Source organism: Hyperolius riggenbachi, chromosome 6, assembly GCF_040937935.1.
Source record: "Hyperolius riggenbachi isolate aHypRig1 chromosome 6, aHypRig1.pri, whole genome shotgun sequence".
Lineage (NCBI taxonomy): Eukaryota > Metazoa > Chordata > Amphibia > Anura > Hyperoliidae > Hyperolius > Hyperolius riggenbachi.
The window spans coordinates 221734129-221759523 of record NC_090651.1 but is presented as its reverse complement, the minus strand read 5'-3'; the positions used below and the strand labels follow the sequence as shown (position 1 = coordinate 221759523).

The window sequence follows — 25395 nt, the reverse complement described above, 5'->3', positions numbered from 1 at the left end:
CAGGCTACACTCTCTCCCTATGTGCAGGCTGCATTTCTCTGTTTGCCTTCTGTCCTGTGCTTGAGTTCGGTCCACTTTAATTGCGGCGCTGTACCCCGATGACGTTATGCCGCTCCGTACTGCTGCACCGCTGCTGATTGGCCAAAGGGATCCAGGAAGAAGAGAGAAGTACCGATGAGCTCCCATTGGAGTCCCGTTGGGCAGCGCACATGAACCCAGGTAAGCAGCAGGAGCTGCTAATTTAGCTAGCCTGAGCTTCCAGCTTCCACATCTTAGCTCGTGCTACGCTTGGGATTACCAAGGGGGGGGGGGGGAGGTTAAGGAAATCTGATTTTTTTTGAACATGTAATCAGAGTAGAGAGAGAGAGTGCTAAAATGTGTTGATCTTCTGACTGTTCTTTCTGAGAGTTTTGCATTTAAAACAAGGTTTATGGCAATTGAATAATGAAGTATGGATTTTTATTTTTGTTGTAGGTGAGAGCCAGTCTTGTTCTAAACATCATTGCTTCAGTAGTTGCTTCTGGTGCCATCATCTGTCTTTCAATAAGTTTTGTACTATCGGCTAATCGTCGCGGTCGGTACGAAAAATTACAGTATTGTGTATATTATGAACAAAGTCACACCTGCGAACACTTGTTTGATATAAAAGTAAGTATCCCATTCCATGCTTTACAGATAAAAACGACACTGTATGTAATATAAACTGCAGACATTTTGCAGAGACAGCTCCTTGAAAGGCAGCTTTAAACATTTTCAGAGTGATGAGATGGCTTATACAAAACAGAGAGGATGAGAAAACGATCTCATTCTTTCTTAGTGCCACCATACTTTATTGGAGGGGGTCTCCTTTGAAGGAGTTATCAAGGATATTTGAACAAAATAAGTGCTACTTACCCGGGGCTTTGTGTAAGTGTGCATGGCAATATCTAGGTAAATGATCAACATCAGTTAGATCTTGATAATTTACCTTAAAGGAGTTATCAGGGATATTTGAACAAAAGAAGTGCTACTTACCCGGGGCTTCGTCCAGCCCCAAGCTCCCAGCATGTCCCTCGCCACAGCTCTGCCCGCAAAGTGCTTGCTGCGTGTTTAAAAAAAAATTATGGAAATCGGCCCAGCGGGGCCTGAGCTGAGCTCGTCATTACCGCCAAGGAGGTTAAGGTAAATTATCAATATCTGACTGATATTGATCATTTACCTAGATATTGCCATGCACACTTACACAAAGCCCTGGGTAAGTAGCACTTATTTTGTTCAAATATCCCTGATAACTCCTTTAAGGTAAATTATCAATATCTGACTGATTGATCATTTACCTAGATATTGCCATGCACACTTGATATTATATCTGTTGTCAGAAGGCATCTGATGCAATGTCAATTAAACCACAACCACCACTAGCTTTGTACTGTTCCATGCAGTACAAAGCTATGGGAACAATATTCAAGCATCACATTTGCCCACAGCTCCTGTTCTTCAACCTATGTTGGCCAGATAAAGAACTAAAATAGTCTATTCTCAATTAATGTTTGATCAAACATTTATCAAGAGGGCCTTCATTTTCAATTGATACTTATTAGATTCAATGATCTAATTAAATCTAAGCTTTAAAATGTCTATGGTGAAAGGGGCCCAGCAATCACTTCCTCTCCTCTAAAAGTTGTCTGGCCCATTTCCAGCACTACTTGCCCAGGGTCACTCATTATCACTTGGCTGCTGTTGGATGCACAATTTCCCCGCATCACCATATCAGTTCTGAACAATTACTTCCTCACTTTTCACTCATAAATGTGTCATAAATAGCTACTCATGATATGAGACTGCGCATGCACGGCTCCAATACTATAGAGGAGAGGGGGACATACGTGATAGGCAGAGGAGAAGGTGGTGTTACTTACCTAAGGAGAGGGAAGGTTCTGGGTCCTATAGAGCCTTCCCGTTCTCCTGCCGGTCTCCTCGTTCCCCCGCAGGCTTCTCGGTTTAAATCTCCCACCGCGGGAGACTTTGCCCAAGTGCTTCCGAAGATTGCTGAAACCCCACCAAAGTATAAATACCTTTTTTTTTTTTTTGCAAAGCGCAGCCATGAGAGGGGTGACACACAGGCACCAATTGTGTCACTCCTCTCAGCTAACAGCAGAGTTTGCTCAATGATGTGGGGGAGGGCAGAGCAGGGACAAGGTCCTCCAGCACCCAAGGCTGAGACACCAAAGTGCGCCCCTCCATCCCTGCCTCCCCAGCCGTCACACACTGATTGCTATTAGACTAAGAGGCGCCACAGGGCCCACAACCTCCTCAACACCTTAATATCTAGTTATATGGCTTGCAGTCACTGCCATGTATCCCCTTTTATTATTTCTTTCTGCTTCAAACACAATTAGGAATGACAGCTGAATGAATTCTGTGCCCCCTCCTACACTGCGCCCTGAGGCTGGAGCCTCTCCAGCTTATGCCTCGGCCCGGCCCTGGGGGAGGGGGGCAACTTCACTCCTCTCTCCCTCTCCATGCCCCCCCCCCCACCTCCTGTTGCAGAGAACAGAGGTACCTGTAGTGGCTTGGATGATATATAGTCTCAGAAAAAGGAGAGGGAAAGCCGGCACTGCTGTTGCTTGCTTTATTCCAAAATATGCTTACAATTTGCTCACCATAACATAAAACATGCTATTGCAGGCAGCTGTGGTGGCTGAAGCAGCATACAGAAGGCTAAATTCTGGTTTCCAGTCCCTCATTAAAGGATACCTGTAGGGAACAAAAGTGTCCCAAATGGGCGAAGGAGCCATTATGAAAAAACGGCCACCATAGGCGCCTATGATAGAAGCCGCGATTAAAGAAGAAAATGGAAATTTGGGCATATGGTGGAGCCCACTATCAGGTGCCTGCGGGTGCCAAAATTTACCAGTTTAGCCGCAAATTGTGGCTTTTAAACTGCCACTAACATCTTACATTTGGGCGCCGGGGTTTGCATTTCCACAGCCAATAATTGCTGTTTCAGCCACAAGCTGTAGCAGGACAAATATTTTATCAGAGCAAAATATTCTCAAAGTATTTATCTCCCATCTCAAAGAGGCTTTAAGCTTCATACACATGTTAGATGAAACTTGGCCGATGACTACCTCTGGTGAGAATCTAGTGTGTAGTACTGTGTACAGTAGCCCCCGATGCCCCCAGACATGATCAGCCTGGCGGTTCTAGTTGGCTGAGTGCTGGCTGTAAGCATTGCTCTCCCCATATAGTATTTGTACAGCGTCAGCCTTGCAATGTCGCCCGAGGGATCATGTCCCGATTCCTGCTGGGCGACATGCCTCATGCGAGTGTACAAGGCTTAACCTGCTGGGCGGTCTGGACGAGCTCAGCTCGTTCAGTACCGCCGGAGCCTGCCGCTCAGGCCCTGCTGGGCCGATTTGGCTCAAATAAAAAGCAGCACACGCAGCCGGCACTTTGCCAGCCGCGTGTGCTGCCTGATCGCCGCCGCTCTGCGGCGATCCGCCGCGAGCAGCGGTGAAAGAGGGTCCCCCCAGCCGCCTGAGCCCAGCGTAGCCGGAACAAAAAGTTCCGGCCAGCGCTAAGGGCTGGATCGGAGGCGGCTGACGTCAGGACGTCGGCTGACGTCGATGACGTCACTCCGCTCGTCGCTATGGCGACGATGTAAGCAAAACAAGGAAGGCCGCTCATTGCGGCCTTCCTTGTTTATTCTGGGCGCCGGAGGCGATCGGAAGAACGCCTCCGGAGCGCCCTCTAGTGGGCTTTCATGCAGCCAACTTTCAGTTGGCTGCATGAAATAGTTTTTTTTTTATTAAAAAAAAACCCTCCCGCAGCCTGCCTGGCGATCTTAATAGAACGCCAGGCAGGTTAAATGTTGAGAAAGTCCAAGAAAAAATCTCGCTGCACCAGATGATGGGATATAATCAAAAAGACCTTTATTTGTAATCCAACATCAAAGTTGCAAGAAAAAGCTCACGCGTATCGCAGTAACGGCTCCTTAATCATAGCTTACAAAAGACAAACATTACACAAGTTATATAGGAAAAAAGGACACACCCATAGGTGTCGACTCAATTCTTAAAGAGACATATGATTTAAAATGGTGTGACCCAATACAATACACTCAGGGCCGGCCCGCTCATGAGGCGGGGTGAAACATTTGCCTCAGGTGGCAGATCTGGGGGGCGGCACCCGCCCGTCCATGGACGCTGGGGCCGCCCGCCGAGCTGGAGGGGTAGCGGGCAGAAAGGGGGTATTGGGCCTAGCGGCGGGGAGGGGGGTCGGACCCCCCCTCCCTCGCCTGGGTCCCCCGATCTGCGCTCCTCCTCCAGCGTAAAGTACCAGCCAGCGTGCATATGAAAAGAGGCAACGGGCGGGGGAATCACTCACCTTCCGCGTTCCATCGCGTGCTCCACTGACGTCACTTCCGGCAACGCCGCCCACTGTATTGTAAGTGGACGGCCTTGCAGGAAGTGACGTCGGTGGAGCGCACGATGGAACGCGGAAGGTGAGTGATTCCCATGCCCGTTGCCTCTTCTCATATGCAGGTTGGCTGGTACTTTACGCTGGAGAAGGAGCGCAGATCGGGGGACCCAGGCGAGGGAGGGGGGGGTCCGACCCCCCTCCCCGCCGCTAGGCCCAATACCCCCTTTCTGCTAGCTACCCCTCCAGCTCGGCGGCACCACCCCCCCCCCCCCCCCACCCACGGGGGGGGGGGGGGAGCGATTTTTTTTCTAATTTTGCCTCAGGCGGCAAAAAGTCTAGGGCCGGCCCTGAATACACTTCATAGTAAAAAAACATACACAGTGAATGTAATTTAAAAACACAGCATCAGACATCACACTGTAACGATCGGTGAAGCACAGAGAGGATCTGATTACCGGTGATCTGCAGTATCACTGGGAATACAGATGTATACCAGATTATAAGTGATCTGCATTATCACCGATAATCCGATATACCAGCTAACCTCTGTTCACCTGAGTAGAGTGTAGTGTTTGGTGTAACAGTAACACTTTGAGGACTAGGCCTCAGTGCAGAGAGGAGTACTGCACGGATTCCTTCCGAAGACCTGGACTCTCCAAGACGGGAGGAGTCAGGCTGAGAGTAGGAAGGACTGTCTGCAAGTGACACTCAGGAGGAAGTGTCACTAACAGGACGAGGAACCGCCTCCAATAGTAAGGTCAGTTCTCGAGGTCGGACAAGCCAGGACGTAAATACACGGACAGATAAAGTACAGTTTCAGAAGGCAGAGGCGGAGTCTAGGTACAGGCAGGGTTCGGCAACAGGGTATCAGATATATCGAGGTACAAGATCGGGAGGCAGAAGCAGAGTCTAAGGACAAGCCGGGGTTCGGCAACAGAGTATCAGAATGGCAAGGTACAAGATCAGAGTTTCAGGAGGATAGTCAGGCAGGCAAAGGGTCATAACAGATAATCACAATCAAACTAGTACTTTAAGCTATCAACAGAATCTAGCTAAGTGTAGGATTACAGCTCCAGCTGGTCCCGGCACACTTAAGGATCTGACTACAGGTCTGAGTGCTCCCACATATGTGATCGCAACGCCAGACACCCAGCAACTGCACGGCCAGCAGTATATATACACGGGGATCTCTCCAGCACCTCCCTAAGTGCTGGACCAATGAGAGGAGGCAGGGATGTCAGCTGACCAGCCTGGTCAGCTGACCTGATTCTGGCTGTCATATAGGTCCTGCCTTTCCGCGCGCACACGCTTCCTTCTAAACCTAAACGGACTACGAGTCCCAGCCACAGCAGCCCCGATCTGCGGTGTCTCCGCAGCGGGGACATGTGCGCTCCGCGCTCCGCTATGCCCTGTACGGAGACAGCCACCTCACACTGAGTGTGTCCAGCCACACTATGCGCGGAAAGAGCCGCCTGCCGCTGACTCATGGCGGCGGCTCTTCCGCACTTCCTCGCACACACGCTAGCAGTTATGTATAAATCAAAGAGGATAAGGAAAGGGACAAAAGCGGTGGGGGGGAAGGGGGGGAGGAGGGGGAGAAGAGGATTAATATAACAGGAAGAGGTAATACATAAACACATGTATATGTATATATAAAAAATGTATATATACATGAGGACTACACTGGTCACTGTAGAATATTAAACGCTATATGGAGACCCGCCTAAGGCCCAATATAAAATAAACATGTTTCACTATTGTTATTAAACATTGTATATCATACTCAGATCTAATCTAGAATTCAAACCTGAAGGTGAGCGAGTCCCCAGTTTCCATATCCAGTAAGCCTCTCTTTTTAACAACATCCTATATACAGTGGGTTGCAAAAGTATTCGGCCCCCTTGCAATTACAGCTGCCAGTCTTTTAGGGTATGTCTCTACCAGCTTTGCACATCTAGAGACTGAAATCCTTGCCCATTCTTCTTTGCAAAACAGCTCCAGCTCAGTCAGATTAGATGGACAACGTTTGTGAACAGCAGTTTTCAGATCTTGCCACAGATTCTCGATTGGATTTAGATCTGGACTTTGACTGGGCCATTCTAACACATAGATATGTTTTGTTTTAAACCATTCCATTGTTGCCCTGGCTTTATGTTTAGGGTCTTATTGTCCTGCTGGAAGGTGAACCTCCGTCCCAGTCTCAAGTCTTTTGCAGTCTCCAAGAGGTTTTCTTCCAAGTTTGCCCTGTATTTGGCTCCATCCATCTTCCCATCAACTCTGACCAGCTTCCCTGTCCCTGCTGAAGAGATGCACCCCCCGAGCATGATGCTGCCACCACCATATTTGACAGTGGGGATGGTGTGTTCAGAGTGATGTGCAGTGTTAGTTTTCCGCCACACATAGCGTTTTGCATTTTGGCCAAAAAGTTCCATTTTGGTCTCATCTGACCAGAGCACCTTCTTCCACATGGTTGCTGTGTCCCCCACGTGGCTTGTGGCAAACTGCAAACAGGACTTCTTATGCTTTCTGTTAACAGTGTCTTTCTTCATGTCACTCTTCCATAAAGGCCAACTTTGTACAGTGCATGACTAATAGTTGTCCTATGGACATATTCCCCCACCTGAGCTGTAGATCTCTGCAGCTTGTCCAGAGTCACCATGGGCCTCTTGACTGCATTTCTGATCAGCGCTCTCCTTGTTCGGCCTGTGAGTTTAGGTGGATGGCCTTGTCTTGGTAGGTTTACAGTTGTGCCATACTCCTTCCATTTCTGAATGATCGCCTGAACAGTGCTCCGTGGGATGTTCAAGGCTTTGGAAATCTTTTTGTAGCCTAAGCCTGCTTTAAATTTCTCAATAACTTGATTCCTGACCTGTCTTGTGTGTTCTTTGGACTTCACGGTGTTGTTGCTCCCAATATTCTCTCAGACAACCTCTGAGGCCCTCACAGAGCAGCTGCATTTGTACTGACATTAGATTACACACAGGTGCACTTTATTTAGTCATTAGCACTCATCAGGCTATGTCTATAGGCAACTGACAGCACTCAGATCAAAGGGGGACGAATAATTATGCACACACCACTTTGCGGTTATTTATTTGTAAAAAATGTTTGGAATCATGTATGATTTTCGTTCCACTTCTCATGTGTACACCACTTTGTGTTGGTCTTTCATGTGGAATTCCAATAAAATTGATTCATGTTTGTGGCAGTAATATGACAAAATGTGGAAAACTTCAAGGGGCCCGAATACTTTTGCAACTCACTGTATGTCCCCACCCCTCACAGAACCTATAACCCTCTCTACACCTTGGAAATTGAAACTAGACGTGTCTCCAGAATGGACATGTAAAAAGTGTTTAGTAGCGCTGGAGATCTTAGTAATGTAAGAATTATCTTTAATGCACCTACCCGCTCCATTGTACTGCTCAGATATTCTTTGTCGCAATGGGCGGGTGGTACAGCCAACATACTGAACTTTATATGTCTGACACGAGATTAGATATACAACATTGCATGTATGGCAATTGATATATTGTTTCATATCGTAAGTGGTAGATTTAGAATACGAGACAATTTCCCGTGTCTGATTGTAAACGCCATAATACCTACAAGTATTATACCCACACCTGTAGGAGCCTTTGTACGTTAACCAAGTTGGAGTTTGCTTAGGTTTGCTACAATATAAACTCGGTGAGAGGCTTGCAGCGAGGGTAGAAGCGCATCTTGAAGAGAAACCACATCCCTCCATTAATATTCTATGTAATTTCGGGTCTGAGTGCAGGACAGGCAAGTATTTTTTAATAGTATTGACAATCAAATTGTATTCTAAACTGTAGGATGTTGCAAAATTAACCCCTTTATTGCGTTGCCTGTTCCTGCATGCAGAACTCGATACCAAAAGATCCTGTCGTTTTTTGTGAAGGGCTAGGTTTTTGGCCTTTTCTATCTTGTCCCGTTGGTAGCCCCGGTCATGGAGTCTCGACTCTACTAGTCCTAGCTCCTGTTGAAAACTTCCAGGATCAGAGAATTTTCTCACTGCTCTAACCATTTCACCATATGGAATGGATTTCAGTTTATGGCTAGGATGGCAGCTATTTGCCAGCAGCAGTGAGTTACCCGCACACGGCTTCCTGTAAGTCCTAGTCTGGATTCTTTTGGACCCCTCCTTACTGGTCAGTGTAAGATCTAAATAATCTATTTCCGTTGTATTAGAGACCATCGTAAAAGAAAGGTTCTAACTGTTATCATTACAGTAGCCCAGAAAACCAGGTAAGGCATTGCTGGGGCCCCTCCATATTAGCAGCAGATCGTCTATGTATCGAGCATACCAAAATAAGAAATCAGAAAAGGGATTATCATCTCCAAAGATGCTGAGCACCTCCCACCACCCCATATATAAATTCGCCAGGGATGGGGAGAATTTGGCTCCCATAGAAGCTCCGCATCTTTGGAGATAGTAAGTTCCATCAAACATAAAATAATTATGCCTTAAAAGGTACTCTACTGCCAACATGAGGAAGTCACCCACTGCTGAAGGAAAAGCGCCATATTTTCTAATATGGAAATCTAAGGCTCTCAGAGCCAAATGGTGGGGAATATAGGAATACAAAGAAGCGACATCCATAGTCACCCAAGTGAAATGGTCATCCCACTCTAAGTTCTCTAAACTAGACAACAAGTGTGTAGTGTCACGCAACAACCCAGGGAGGTGGCGTACCAAGGGCTGGAGGCATGTGTCTACCCACTGTCTCAGACGCTCACCCAAGGAGCCTATGCCCGCAACTATCGGGCGGCCCCTTGGGGAAACGTCCGGTTTGTGTACCTTGGGTAAATGATGAAAAATCGGGACAATGGGAGCCTCCACCATGAGGTACCCTTTTTCCCTTTCACTAAAGACTCCCAACGAGACACCTAGGCTTAATAATTGTCCCAGCTCCTTCTGAAAGCGTTGGGTGGGGTCACCGGGCAGGACCTGATAGGTGCCGCTGTCCCCCATTGGTGCAGTGCCTCATCTTTGTAGGCCACCGCGTCAAGGACCACCACAGCCCCTCCTTTATCAGCATTTCAAATAGTTATTGTTTTATTGTTTTGGAGGGACTGTAGTGCCTCCCTTTCTTTTTTAGTAAGGTCGTGTTTTGCCTAAGCAAATAGGGTTTTTAAACCCTCTAACTTCGTTCACCATTCAAAGATTTGAATAAACAAAATTGCTGCAAAACATGTATATACAACTCAAAGGAATAGTTTATTTAGTTCTACAATCCTGTTACAATATTATCTAAGCCTGCAGAATCATAGTTAGTTTGAGTAATTAGAAGTATGCATCAACACGTTACCAAGCTGTTGTAGACATCACCCATGGAGGATCGGGGGACCTCAGCGACCTCGAAAGGGGAAACAACTGGAACATACATGAACAGCACGTCTGCCGATCATCTGGAAAGATCCCGAAGTCAAAGTGTTTTCCCCCTGCCTTTAACGGACAGAATCGTCATAACCACGCAAACATATAAGCAGCTAATCAGAACATGTTTCTATTCCGCACAAGTGCAGAAAGAACACATGCTGTTGCTGCTGCCTCAGCGCGTGATCACAACATGATCTTATTCCGCGCAAGCGCAGAAAGACCATATGTTGCTACTTTAGCGCGTGACCAGAACATGCTCTCACTGCGCGCAAGCGCAGAAAGACTATATGTTGCCAATTCAGCACGTAAACAGAACATGTTTCTCTTCTACCCAAGGGCAAGAAGAACATGTTGCTTTGTGTATAAAGAATGTGAGCAAATGTAAGAAATGTAACTTATTGCACAGCAATTCAATGCACAAGGACAGCCAAAATACAGCAACGTCTCCAGTTGTGTTAAACCAAATTAACTCATCCAGTACAAGACAGAGAACACATTTAACATATATACGTGAACAGTAATCCATACATTAAAGGATCCATACATAAAGACAGGCATGTCACTAACATATCACATTCGGCCCTTGATTAGTGTTCACAATCCATATGTTGCAAACCTAACCTTAGGCCGACGGCAAAGCCGATAAGCCACATAACAGTTCCACAATGTAATGAGGAACATCACAATACATAAGACAAGTACTGGATGAATAAGAAAGTTCAACACAGAAGTAGCACTAGTAGAATATCCCTAAAAAATATCCCACCAATGATGTGATGTGGCATCTGCAATAGAAGAGCCAACTTTCACAATTTTAGCAGCGACAATAGTTGTAGATAGAATATGCTGTGCAAGAGTTTTATTTAATAAAACAATATGTTTCTGAACGTCTTCAGAAGCACTCATTAATTTATGTAACCGTGTCAAGTTAAAATCCCAATTAAGCATATCAGGCATAATTGGGGACCAAAATTTAGCAACTGAAGTTTCCCTATCCCCCTGCAATAAAAAAAAAATGTCATTATGCCAAGTAATGCTAGAAACATTAGACAAACATCCTGAAAAAGGAGTGACCATATGGGGTATTACTGAAACATTTGTGACCAAACATATCTGCTGTGGAGCAATCTCCACCATCATTTCATAATTTAATGGAAGAACAGTCCATTTGCAGACATTAACAGTATTCTGCAAAAAGCAAGGTTCATAAACTGCCGACTGCAATTTACAAATTTTACCTTCTAGGGTACTATCACAATATGAAAGGTCATGTGTTTGATTATGCTTATCAACTTATGAACCATGAAACTATGGTTGCCAGATGTGCTGAAAACCAGGAGCACCCACAATCAAAGGCATGACCACAAATTTACACATAACAGACATTTTGGTGACATTATACATTACAATAATACCCCTGCAGACTGTATCATTGCATGTCATTTTCTCAGATTCCAAATGTATCCACCAATCTTGGGGAACTGAAGAATTAAAAACTGACCTCCATACTTGTTCATTACCAGTCATTAATGCTAATTGCATAGAGGATTTCTGTTGAATCTGATAAATGGTTTGCAATGTACAGACAGTCCAATCAACAAACATTGTCATGTTAGTATCAAACTAATTAGTAAAATATACAGAAGAACCAGTTATATCAGCAATCATTGTATCAACACCAGCACTAATCATAGCAGGATAGTATATGGTTGGCATCCATTTAGCCTGTAAAGTCAAAGCATAATTTATTTTACTTCCTGCATTATGCAATCTATTAGCAAGAGTCTCTATATCAAAGCCATTTAAAGTTCCAGTAAGAGAGCCATAACCACCAAGCAAGGTATCATACCAAGCTCTTTTGATACGGCCCTTTGGACAAGTTTTTGAAGGAGAAAAGTTATCTGTGTATGCAGAACAGTCTTTTGAGCATGTTGTCCAACTGCCCTGGATCAATTTTAGACATTAATGTTCACAAATAAACATTGCAATCCTTGTAGTGGAATGGGCATTTTAAAAATATCAGTAGCATTCTTACACGTTTAACCCCACTCAAGCTGAGGTGTCAACTAGTGACACAGGTAGATATTAAGATACCCCTCATCTCGAAGCAATGCAAAGAATGTTCCTACATCCTTAATCTTATCACCCAATTGTAGTGGACATGGGAAATGTGGTCTTTTAGCAGGACTAGGCACCTGCCACACAGTTACAGGAAGAGTTAAATTAGCAACTGTACAGCAGCCTCCAGCTCGGCACTCCCGATTGGACTGGTCTTTGTGCTGTTTAGCATCATCCATTGGGAAGCAGTTGAATTTATAGGCACTAGCTTAGTGCCCGGAGTCCAGGCTCCAACCCCCGAAGCGATCAACAACACGATACCAAGGAGTCCAAGCATATAACAATAACATGCACGACAATGATCTATAAATACAAACAAGTATAAATCATTCTTGAAAGTAACATTTTTCTTGTGGGACATGCTCCCACTGCTCTTTTCCAAACTAAATCATCAATAAAGTTTTGTTCTTCCCTTTAGCAACTACCTCAGCTTTATCTGGAGGACCAGTCGGTCCTTGAATCCCAAATTTTACTACATTAGTGGAACTAAAATGTATATCACCCCTTACTGAAAGGCTTCCCTCTCTACAACTAAAGGAATTAGGGTCCATTTACACTTAATCAGCTGCTGTCAGCTGTAATCAAAAATAACAACTGATGTACAGTCCAGTGTCCATGTTCCCCTATGGCCTCTTTCGCACTATACGCTGAAAAAATGGAGGCCTTTTTTTCAGTATACTGCCATTGGGAACAAAAACAAAACAAAAAATGTATGCGTACTAATGCATACTAACGCATTAAGTGTAAAAGGGCCCTCAGGAGAACCTGGGCTATATGACTCTGGCCTGTATTACACAGCGTCCTCCCTTAGGTTTATTAGAATGACCTGGTATAAACAAAATCTGTTATCTTAAGTTTATTTGCATCATTTTATCATTCTAAACGAGAATATGCATAAATTCTAGCATCTTTAACAGAGGTATTCTTGAACATATAATACACTCTCTCTATATCAGTAAAGAATCAAACTAGACTTCACACAGTTCATTTGAAACAACTCAATTCACACTCCATCAACACATTCTGACACTAATGTTGTTCAGCTAGTCAGTACAACATTCACAACCCTTTAGCTCAACAGGTAAACACTCCTGCACAATTATAGCTAAAAACAAGGGAACCAGGGGAAACGTTGCTGGCACAGATATCACCCTGACATCAACAGAATAATCACATTTAACCCTGTAAGCAAAATGTGAGTATTTGCAGGGGTTTTGACCCAAAATAATCAGCTGTATTATTTGCTAATTATCTTTGCTGGTCTATAATTGCCCAACCATCATTCTATTTCACTAGCTCAGCATCCGCACCATAACTTGCGTAGATATAAGCAAGAAGTTTTACGTAGATATCACATTCTCTTCACCCCCTGGCCCGTAAAATCTATGTACTGCAGAACTTTCCATACTTAATCAATTGATCGATCGATCAATCAATCTTAAATAGTCTGATACATTTCCAAGCCCATTTGATATAGACGAGACATTCACTACACAGCTGAAATAAAATTATTTTCATAACTTTATTTCAACACTGACTTCAGTAACAAACTTCAATGGACGGTACACACAGTGCTGCACCAAACAAGACACACACACCGTCACACACACGCCAGTTGCGTTACAATCTTTCATCTCTTTTCCTACTATATTTTATCAAAGAACATGTATATCCTATGAAGTAAGAGTTAAAGGTCAATGTTTTCTAACATTATTACAGCATGTACCCCTATTAAAATGTGTGACAAGAACCCTCTACTGGGGAGAGCAGCATCTCAAATACTCACTCACCGGCTCGCACACATTCCTTAGCACTCGTGCACAAATGTTTTTTCTTCAAACATTTCTCTATGCTTTCAAAACCAGACATATGAATACACAATTATTCAAAACTCACTATAGCAGATACACCATATAAAGCATTCACTAAAAACAACAAAAGTTAACCCACCTGTCTTGTCCAGATTATATTACCATTTTAACTCTGCCAGTGCAGTGGGGTACTGTCACTTTTAGGAATTTGCTTTACAAGTTTAAACACAGCACTCCAAGTTTCTGTGGAGAATATACTTCCATATCTATGCAGCAAAGACACAGACTGTATTAAAAACTTAGTAGGAAAATCTGAGATTCACTGTCAGGTTACTCTATGCCCCTTATTTCCCATCCCTGTTTTTCCCTGATCATCAAGAGTATGGGATTTTCCTTAAAAGGGACAAAACAGCAGTAACAACCTGAAGAAAGCTCCCAGCTATTCCTATTCTTTTTGAATTAAATAAAATACATTTGTGCTAAAGTTAAAATAAAAAAACACAAAAAAAAACAAAACCCCAAAACAGTTACTTTACTAAACCTGCTATACTTGTATCCAACCCAGTTAAATGCACACTGTCCTATTTCTGTGCAATGATCAGTGGCAGAGTTTGACTTCTTTTTATTTACAGAAGCTCCCTGCTCCACTGATAACAATCCAAAATATGTGATCATAGGAGCTTCTTTCCCAACTACTTCCTTCAGCACATTTCTTAAATTTTACATTTAAATTTTTTGTTTCTTTAATTTTGATAACCCCAATGATCTTCTTTATTCTCATTATTTCAATTAAAGCAGTGGTGCCCAACCTTTTTTGGCCGAGGGCCGAACTTTAAATCAAGAAAAATCTCGAGGGCCGGAACACATGCATACAAATTTTCGATGTAAAACTTTAAACGTTTTTCTAGTAACAGTTAACATGGTGTTGGAAATGGAAAGAAAACGACAATATAAGAATTGTTGTACTCACCATTTGATGCACATTTTCTTAATGAGAAGTTTGCGGCTGTTTTTCAGAAACCAATTTCTGGATATTTGGCTCCAAATTTGTAACATTTATTCTTAATACAGAATGAAGATGATCATCTGTGATGCGAGAACGTGAGCCAGTTTCTGTGTGGGGCTGCCCGCTCTGTGTGGGGCTGAGGGGGCTGTCTGCTCTGTGTGGGGCTGAGGGGGCTGTCCGCTCTGTGTGGGGCTGAGGGGGCTGTCCGCTCTGTGTGGGGCTGAGGGGGCTGTCAGCTCTGTGTGGGGCTGAGTGGGCTGCCCTGTCTGTGTGGGGCTGAGGAGGCTGCCCTGTCTGTGTGGGGCTGAGTGGGCTGCCCTGTCTGTGTGGGGCTGAGGGGGCTGTCCGCTCTGTGTGGGGCTGAGGGGGCTGTCAGCTCTGTGTGGGGCTGAGTGGGCTGCCCTGTCTGTGTGGGGCTGAGGAGGCTGCCCTGTCTGTGTGGGGCTGAGTGGGCTGCCCTGTCTGTGTGGGGCTGAGTGGGCTGCCCTGTCTGTGTGGGGCTGAGGAGGCTGCCCTGTCTGTGTGGGGCTGAGTAGGCTGCCCTGTCTGTGTGGGGCTGAGGAGGCTGCCCTGTCTGTGTGGGGCTGAGTGGGCTGCCCTGTCTGTGTGGGGCTGAGGGGGCTGCCCTGTCTGTGTGGGGCTGAGGAGGCTGCCCTGTCTGTGTGGGGCTGACCTGTCTGTGTGGGGCTGAGTGGGCTGCCCTGTCTGTGTGGGGCTGACCTGTCTGTGTGGGGCTGAGTGGGCTGCCCTGTCTGTGTGGGGCTGAGGAGGCTGCCCTGTCTGTGTGGGGCTGACCTGTCTGTGTGGGGCTGAGTGGGCTGCCCGCTCTGTGTGGGGCTGAGGAGGCTGCCCGAGGAGGAGAGGATCGGGTGGTATTGCGTAGTAAAGTATCGGCGTAGTCCCGCGCATACTTGAGAATGTGCTGGTATTCAGCCCCGGGTAGCGCTGGGATAGTTAGAAAGCCTCGCTCATTGGTTAGTGCAGGAACCTTCCTCCAATAGGAATCAGCCTAATTCCTATTGGAGGAAGGTTCCTGCACTAACCAATGAGCGAGGCTTTCTAACTATCCCAGCGCTACCCGGGGCTGAATACCAGCGTGTATGCGCGGGACTACGCCGATACTTTACTACGCAATACCACCCGATCCTCTACCCCTCCGCGGGCAGCCTCCTCAGTCTCCCCCAGCCTCCCCCTCCGCAGGACACCGCCGCGCGGGCCACAGAAACTGGCCTCGCGGGCCACAAATGGCCCGCAGGCCGTAGGTTGGGCACAGCTGAATTAAAAAGTCTAATTTAGGATTGAAATATGAGATCCGCAGGAGAAATGACCCCATCATCATTTACAGCATTGGAATCCCAGACATTGAATCCTATTTGTCAGGATTCCAAATAACTCCTGCTTGGACAATATATTTGTACACTTTAGGCTTATACCCTCAAGTAATTTAACAACATTGAGGGTTTCTGATTCTTTTCAACTCACACAATCTTTATCAAACCTTTCTGTAAGCTGTCAGCAACATCCCACTACGTCACCCGAGAGTGACAACATCACCCGCTTTAACGGGGACCCCCTTAAGTACATTAACAACATTAAGGGGCTCTGCCCTAAGGCAGTTGCATCACCTGACTTAACAGGGACACACACCCTCTAGAGTATGCACTACATCTAGAGATTTAGCATCTCCCAACTTACTCTCCCATGATTCTGCAGGCACATGATTCACTAATTCTTGAACTACAATGCTGTAGGGAAGTCCGGACCAGCCGGGAATTTCCACTACACTTTCATTTTTCGCTTTATCCATCCTTTTAAACATGTTGAATTCTTTGCTTTCTGCCAAGTGAGCGGGATTTGGACCAGAGGTGACCCTCATCAAAGTATGACTACACCCCAAGTCCAAGTACACCCTGATAATTGGTTTAAAAGTTATCTCACTTTGAAACTTTTGGCAAAATGCCAAGTAGCTTAAATGCTACCTCTGTTTCAGTAGATATTGAAACTGTTTGCAAAATCTCAATATCTCTTTCCTTTAATGAGATATATCGATTTGAACCCTCAATTTGCTAAACTTTGCACAATGACTCCTGGTGCACAGGGGAGCCACTGGGCAAAATATCAACCAAATCTGAGCATATAATTCAACAAATCAAAAGGAAGGATCCTGCCAAGACTACGCTAATTAATGTTTTGCCTAAGCAAATAGGGTTTTTAAACCCTCTAACTTCGCTCACCATTCAAAGATGGAAATAAACAAAATTGCTGCAAAACATGTATATACAACTCAAAGGAATAGTTTATTTAGTTCTACAATCCTGTTACAATATTATCTAAGCCTGCAGAATCATAGTTAGTTTGAGTAATTAGAAGTATGCATCAACACTTTACCAAGCTGTTGTAGACATCACCCATGGAGGATCGGGGGACCTCAGCAACCTCGGAAGGGGAAACAACTGGAACATACACGAACGTCTGATCATCTGGAAGATCCCAAAGTCAACATACACGTCTGCTGATCATCTGGAAGACCCCAAAGTCAAAGTGTTTTCCCCCTGCCTTTAACGGACAGAATCGTAATAACCGCGCAAGCGCATAACCAGCTAATCAGAACATGTTTCTATTCCGCGCAAGCGCAGAAATAACACATGCTGTTGCTGCTGCCTCAGCGCGTGATCACAACATGATCTTATTCCGCGCAAGCGCAGAAAGACCATATGTTGCTACTTCAGCGCGTGATCAGAACATGCTCTCAATGCGCGCAAGCGCAGAAAGACCATATGTTGCCAATTCAGCGCGTAAACAGAACATGTTTCTCTTCTACCCAAGGGCAAGAAGAACATGTTGCTTTGTGTATAAAGAATGTGAGCAAATGCAAGAAATGTAACTTATTGCACAGCAATTCAATGTTCTTACTCTGCACAAGGACAGCCAAAATACAGCAACGTCTCCAGTTGCTGTGTTAAACCAAATTAACTCATTCAGTACTACACAGAGAACACATTTAACATATATACGTGAACAGTAATCCATACATTAAAGGATCCATACATAAAGACAGGCATGTCACTAACGTATCACAGGTAGGAAGGGGCCCTGGGTGCTCTTTTAAGCCGCATAAGTTCAGCTTAAACCAAGTCCTGGAAGGTATCTACCACCGGTGTCCTAGCCTGGACTGGGTAAAAGTGCAGATTGGAGGCGGCCACCGAACCCAAGGCTGTCACGGAGGCTGGGCCATCACTCATGCTGGACAAATGTTCCAACACGAGGCTTGTCGTGACCTCCTGGAACGGAGGAATCTGCCCAACCTCCATTTCTTCCATCCTGTTCTTCTATTTCAAGGAAATGTTTCCTCACCATCAAATTTCTCACAAATTTATTAATGTCTAGCATAGTACTAAAAACATAAAAATGATATGACGGTGCAAAGGAAAGACCCCTGGAAAGAAGAGCTGTTTCAGGCTGGGAAAGTTCTACACTTGATAGATTAATAACATTGGTAGTAGCTATGGGATATTTCGCTCTCTTACGATGCTTGCAGCCTGCTCTCCTGCTCTTTCTCCTCTCTTGACCCTGTATTTGCGATTCCCCCTCTTGGGACGTTGGTAATACATGGGTTGTCTTGGAGGGGTCTCTTGAATGGTCCGTCCGTGCTGGTCCCCCCCTTTGGGGTACCAGCAAAGACTGACTGCGCCCTCATCTCCCTAACCTCTGAAACATCTGATGCAGACCCTGTGCTGCCTGCTGAGCTAAAGCTGACCCTCTTGGCATACCTCGGTTTACGCAAAATAGGTCTAGGTGACCTGTGTACTGTTTCCCATCTGCCCCATTCGTATACCACCTTATTTTTGTAGTCAACCCAATCCCTAAGAAATTTGACACGTTTGGTATTCAAAACTATTTAGTTCTCTTCGCGTATATCTGCAATTTTGCAATCCTGTTATATTAATCCTCTTCCCTCCCCCCCCCCCTCCTCCCCTCTTTTTTTCCTCCCCCACCGCTTTTGTCCCTTCCCTTATCCTCTTTGATTTATACATAACTGCTAGCATGTGATGTCTGATGCTGTGTTTTTAAATGACATTCACTGTGTATGCGTGTATTGTATTGGGTCACACCATTTTAAATCATATGTCTCTTTAAGAATTGAGTCGACACCTATCGGTGTGTCCTTTTTTCCTATATAACTTGTGTAATGTTTGTCTTTTGTAAGCTATGATTAAGGAGCCGTTGCTCCGATATGCGTGAGCTTTTTCTTGCAACTTTGATGTTGGATTACAAATAAATGTTTTTTTGATTATATCCCATCATCTGGTGCAGCGGGATTTGAACTTCCCTGCTCCCATATGTGTTATAAACGTAAGTGCAGCAGCCTTTTCACCAGCTTTGCTTAAATGTTGAATAAGGAGATACAAATGTCAGCCTCCACTTTTTCACACGGTAGGTTTCTGTTGCACATGTTTTTTAATGCATCATTCCCACATTACATATACCTTACCCCTGAGTCTGCTACACGTCCTCTCCTCTGGATTCAGTATGATTCCTTCTACAATCCTTATTCTATGCGGCTTTACCAGTTCACAGAAGTGAGTTTTGTAGGTGCCAGTGTTCACCATCTGCTGACTGATACTGCTCCATACATGGGACTTCTTGTTAGCTACTAAACAATTTAGATTCTCTTGTTGCCAAGCTGCAGTACTATGTCAGTTTCTCTCCAGCTCTTCTGTCAGTTTCCAGGTGATCTTGCCAGCCCTGATCCTGATATCAGCCTACCCTGATCCTGATATCAGCCTACCCTGATCCTCATCTGGGTCCTTTGCGCACATTGCCTTGCCTGTCTTGTACCTTTGCTAGCCTACTTGGCTGCTGACTTTTGACATACACCTGCATAACCCTATACACAGAGGATACCCAGCCCTTCTGGCAATTGTGACAGTTTACTTTAATTCCACTGAAAATGGTCTCATTACGGTAAGTCAAAATATAGTGATAACTTTTAACACCTTTTTCTTGTCTCTACTTTCAGGCTGCTATTAATGGCATTATGGCAATACTATTGGTATTTACCATGTTGTTTTTCTGCATCACAATTACCACAGCAGTGTATGGCTGTAAAACAGTGTGCAGAACTTCGTTCAATGAAATTGTAAGTACTGTATTCTTAGTTGGAAGAACTAAATTTTTTGCAAAGTTTCTAAAAGGCTTGAGGCACAGAGATGTTGTGTCTCTTCCCTTTGTCCCTTGCCTAATTTCTCCTTTCTTTATTTCATTTTATTTATTTATTTAAGTATTTATATAGTGCCAACATATTACGGAGAGCTGTACAGCGTATATTTTTTGTCACTAACTGTCCCTCAGAGGGGCTCACAATCTAATCCCTACCATAGTTATATGTCTATGCATGTATTGTGTAGTGCTTGTAGTCTAGGGCCAATTTAGGGGGAAACTACCGTATTTTTCGGAATATAAGACGCACTTTTTCTTCCCCAAAACTGGGGGGAAAAAGTGGGTGCGTCTTATATTCCAAAGGTACGGTATTTTCGCCCCATAACATACTTACCGGATCCTGCTGCCGCGATCCTCGCCTCCTTCGTTTGTCCGCCGTCATCCAAGGTCACAGCAGCCGTCATCAGAGGGTCCAGCAATCCCATCCAATATACCCGCTCTTTAAGTGTCCAAGTCGCCGGCTCCTCTTCACTGCAGTCATGCTTGTATGCAGGCTCGCGGTGATCACGCGGTGATTACGCGCTGCCGGGGCCGCCTTCCTCGATAGTTACGGCGTCCTCTTAGATACAGTGCCCCCTTCTGTGTGATGAGCGGCGCATGTGCGCCGGGGTCACGCATGACGTCAGGTGCACGTGCGCCGCTCGTCACGCAGAAGGGGGCACTGTAACTAAGAAGAGGACGCCGTAACTATGGAGGAAGTCGGCCCCGGCAGCGTGTAATCACCACGAGGCTGCATACAAGCATGACTGCAGTGAAGAGGAGCCGGCAACCTGGACACTTACAGAGCGGGGATATTGGATGGGATTGCTGGACCCTCTGATGACACCTAATGGGACCCTCAGATGACGGCTGCTGCGACTCTCAGGCAGATGGAGGAGGGGAGGATTGTGGCGACAGGATCAGGTGAGATGCAGCAGGGGTGTAGTGTAGTGTAGTTTGGGTTGGCTGGAGGGGTTAGTTAGTGAAGTGTAGTGTAGTTTGGGTTGGCTGGAGGGGTTACTTAATGAAGTGTAGTGTAGTTTGGGTTGGCTGGAGGGGTTAGTTAGTGAAGTGTAGTGTAGTTTGGCTGCAGGTGTTAGTGAGGGAAGTGTAGTATACTGTAGTGTAGTGTAGTGTAGTTGGTGGTGGTAGTAGGGGTTAGTGAAGTAAAGTGTAGTTGGTGGGGGCAGCAGGGGTAAGTGAAGTGTAGTGTAGCAGGTGTTAGTATAGATGGGCAGTGTAGCTTAGATAAAGACAGTTTGGGGGGAGTTAGAGGTCCATAAGAAGCCCCTGCACCATAGACCCCCCAGGTTTAGTTTATTTTTTTTTCCTGGTTTTTGCCCTCTAAACCTAGGTGCGTCTTAGATGCCGGAGCGTCTTATATTCCGAAAAATACGGTAATTAACTTATCTGTATGTTTTTGGGACGTGTAATGAAACCGCAGTGCCCAGAGGAAACCCATACAGACACAGGGAGAACATACAAGCTCCTTGCAGATGTTGACCAGGCTGGGATTCGAAACGGGACCCAGCGCTGCAAGGCGAGAGCACTAACCACTACGCCCCCGTGCTGCCCACTTATTTATTTCACTTTACTTTCTTAAACGCATGTCTCTCAGTTTCCAGTTCACTATTGGTCCTGTTTGTAATATTGTACTTTTTCCCTTTTGCTATTATGTTGTGCTAGGCTTTTTGTTTCCATGCTTTATAAATATTCTTCCAAGGTGTTCATAATGCTCCAAAGTAATTAGCTGCGGATGAAAGTAATGTGTACAAATAAGTGATTATGGACTAAACAAGATATGCACTATGGGCTGCAAACATTTGTATCATATGTGTGAAATATGAAAACAGAAAAGATGTTAATATGTCGCCTTGAATAGAGTTCCTGCTCTTATATCATGCACAGTACATGTAATTGCGTCTGCAGTACCAGAAGTAGCAAGGGCTTCACTTTCTCCTACTCACAAAGAGTCATTGTTAAACATTAGAATGCAATTACGGAGTGACAGGGATGCCGCATGTAGGGCGTCTCAAGCCCCCTCCTAACGTCTCTCTTGAATTAGCCCAACTTTGGGAAAACTTTGCTATGTGACTCGTTCTCTAGTGTCTGCACCCCATGATCGTATAGATTTTAAGCTTGCAAGGGCAGTGACCCCCAATGCAAGTAAAAAAGGTGTCCCCGGCACTACTATTCGCGGTAATGATGAAAGCCATGATTAGCGTCAATGATTGGAAATTTGGCTGCCAGAGGAGCACAATAAAATAGCAAGCACTTGGGCAATTGCGGTTATACATAGCGGGCACTGAAGGAAGGTTAAGATTTAGGCATGGGGTGTGTGTGTGTGTGTGTGTGTGTGTGGGGGGGGGGGGGGTGGTAGTGGGGGCCTTAAGGGTTAGGCCTTGGTACAGGGAGGATTAAGGGTTAGGTATTGGTTCTGTGTGAGAGTAGTGTCAGCCAGTTGGTTGTCCTCAATTCCTTCTCAGTCAGGTCAGCAGTGCCGCCTCCTCACTTCTGCTGCACAAATCAAAAGAAACACTGCTGCTCTCCTGCCTCCCTCCTCCTCACTTACTTACTGTCAGACTCCTCAAACAGCACAACAAGCTGCTTTTCCCCAATGATGACCTCTCTACCTTGCTCGCTCTCCTCTCGCTTCTCCTTCTCTGACCGCATGCTGTAAGTGTAAACACACAATACAAACATGCCACCCCTGTAATCTCTGCGCCTTATGCAAGTGTTTCATATTGCTTCATGAGAGAACCGGCTCTCTTGCTGGCATTTTTACTCAGATGGTGAAATCTATACTAATGGCAGTAATGGTGTTCTTTATGTGATGGTCTAGTTACAGGTTAAGATACAACTAATAGTACATTGATGTTTTTTCAGAATATCGTCCTCTATCAGACCACAGCAGCAAGCGTTCCCGAGGCAACAGCTGAAGTGGCTTCAGTTCCTACAGCTCCAATTTCTTCCTCTGAAGGCTAGATACCTGCACAGCAATACACCACAAAGTGGTTCTTGTGTACTGTTATACATTTGAGAAATATAATTTTTCCCTGCAAATTTGTATCTTGCATTTACATGTATATGTTGGAAGTGAAAAGAGATCCCATATCCCCACTATGCTTTGTCTCAGTCATCCAAGTACCACAGATTGGCAGCTGATAATAGTGAGCACATTTGAGAAATGCTAGAGTGCATGGTTATTTACTTGTGAGAGCACAAACAAGCTCCCAGATAGGAGAGATCTGTTGCAAACACACCATTACTTTTCTGCAAAGCTTCAGAACAAGTATCCTGATACATGGAAATGATTTGTTTGCTAGAAAAAGTCCAGCTTCTCTGTATTGTAAAAAGAGCTAGCCATTGATCATGTTGCAGAGCTACATACCTCCCAACTTTTTGAGATAAGAGAGACACCTAAGCCACATCCCTGTCACCTCTAATCACGCCCCTGGCACATCCCTAGTCATGCCCCTGGCACATCCCTAATCATGCCACCACCACTCCCCTAATCATGCATGCCATGAAGATTTAATAAGAAAGTACAGTATTTCTTCATAGGCCTTGCTTTGTGCACAGAGGTATTGCCATGCTAAAATGGAGGAGGGTCCTTATCAAATTGTTGCCAGTTGCCACAAAGCTGAAAAACGCACATTGCTCTAGAACACTATCTTTGCTGAATCTAAGTTCAAACTGTAGTTATAAAGTCTGTCTCTGGGTAAGCTGTAAAAATTACTAGGAGAACACATTATACTTACCTTTCCAAGGAGTCTCCAGTACCTCTTTTTCTTTTTTCAGGACCCCTCTTGTAGCCAACACTAGAGTGGTCATATTGTCCCATAAAGTAGTTCTGATCAGAATTTCAGACCTTTGGAGTATGCAACTTACAATAAGGTTATGTCCCACTAGTAATAAACATATCAGACTTTTAGGAGTGCTTTTCTAGAATATCATTATATGCTGCTGCATTAGCATTACCAGTTAGCAGAATTAAAGGGCTAGCCAGTCTAGGAAAAATTAAGTCCTTGGCTTTAATTATTCCACCACCATACCTTACAGTTGGTACTGTGGATGCAGGCAGGTAAAAATGGACTGGCAACCATCAAAGGCAGAATCATCAGTTAGTTAATGCCATTGGATTCATCACTAAAGAGAGCGTACATTTCCACTACTCCACCGTCTGTTTTCCACCACTCCACCCATTGCCTGGCACTGTGCTGTGACCATAGTTATGTGTGCAGGTATTTTGCCATAGAAACTTTGTTTACAACGCTCACAGAGGAACAATTCTTGTACTGATGGTACGATGCAAAGTGGTATTTGGTACAAACTGCTGCAATTGCAGATGGATGTTTTCTATGTCTTGGGACCTCTGTAGATCCCTTTGGCATTGTTTTTGTCATATTATTATTATTATTAATAATAATAATATCTTCCTTAAAGAGGTACCCATTTCCTGACAGGATTAGAAAGTTATTAAATAGATTAGATGGGGACAGATACAGCAATTATAAGCCAAAAGACGTACTAACTCTTTGTTTATTATCCAAAGCTAACATTAATGTATTGCCTGAGTGAAATATAATCAACATGTAGTTAATAATAATACACCTGGGTACTTTTCAACATGTTTTTTCTGTGCGGAAGGGAACATAAACTATAGAATCTTACTCTGCTGGCCACGCCTTCCGATCATCTTATATACAGTACGTCATCATCATTATGTCATTTATAAAATTCCTGTTGCAAATACCTGTGAAATGTTGATCTGTGCATATAACTGTGAAATGTTGATGTCCTATTTTGTACAATTTATCTTTTGTTACTGAAAAACTTTTTTATTATACAGTATAAGCAGTAAAATGTTTAAGTACAATTTAATTATAAGTAAAATAAAGGTATATTTTTCTTCCTCTAAGCCTAATAGACCTCCTCTCTTTTTGTGAGTGCTTTCACAATGTCTATGTCACCTTTTTGGTAAACACTGTAAAGCGTAAGACACAGCCCCACATACTGTATGAACACACAAATTGTACACGCGCGCACGCATGCGCGCACACACACACACACACTTTACATAGAATCTCACACTAAAGATGCACACAAATACACACTGTACACCTGTATACACACACACACTCTGACTCTACACAAAATCACACTGTAGATGCACACAACACCTACTGCACCAACTGTACACAAAAGATTATCAAAAGTAGCAAAATCTAGTTTTGAATTATGATACATGATTCCAGGTCAATTTCTGGTTTTGGTTTCAAATGAACCCTCCCTGATACCAATATCACCTGGAGAAGGAAGGGGAGGGGGCAGGATTAAGGTAGCCATACATCTAGCGATTCTAATTCAATTGACAAAGTGATCAACTTTATTGGGGAATCGACTTCAGTGTAGTTGATCGAAAGTGGATCTACTAGTGACTCACATATTAC

The 25395-nt window shown here is 44.5% G+C and overlaps 1 protein-coding gene across 3 annotated transcripts in view; it reads left to right on the top strand.

Moving 5' to 3' along the window:
• Nucleotides 1–24863, top strand: part of LOC137521330 (membrane-spanning 4-domains subfamily A member 4A-like) — a 92050-nt gene extending 67187 nt beyond the window's left edge. For 2 of the 3 annotated variants that reach the window (XM_068240450.1, XM_068240449.1), the window contains 3 exons: nt 475–648; nt 19764–19883; nt 22829–24863. In XM_068240450.1, the coding sequence (XP_068096551.1) occupies nt 475–648; nt 19764–19883; nt 22829–22927 (393 nt within the window). In that variant the 3' untranslated portion in view covers nt 22928–24863. The remainder of the gene's footprint in view (nt 1–474; nt 649–19763; nt 19884–22828) is intronic. The other variant, XM_068240451.1, reaches the window with a different exon arrangement.
• The last annotated feature ends 532 nt before the right edge of the window (nt 24864–25395 follow it).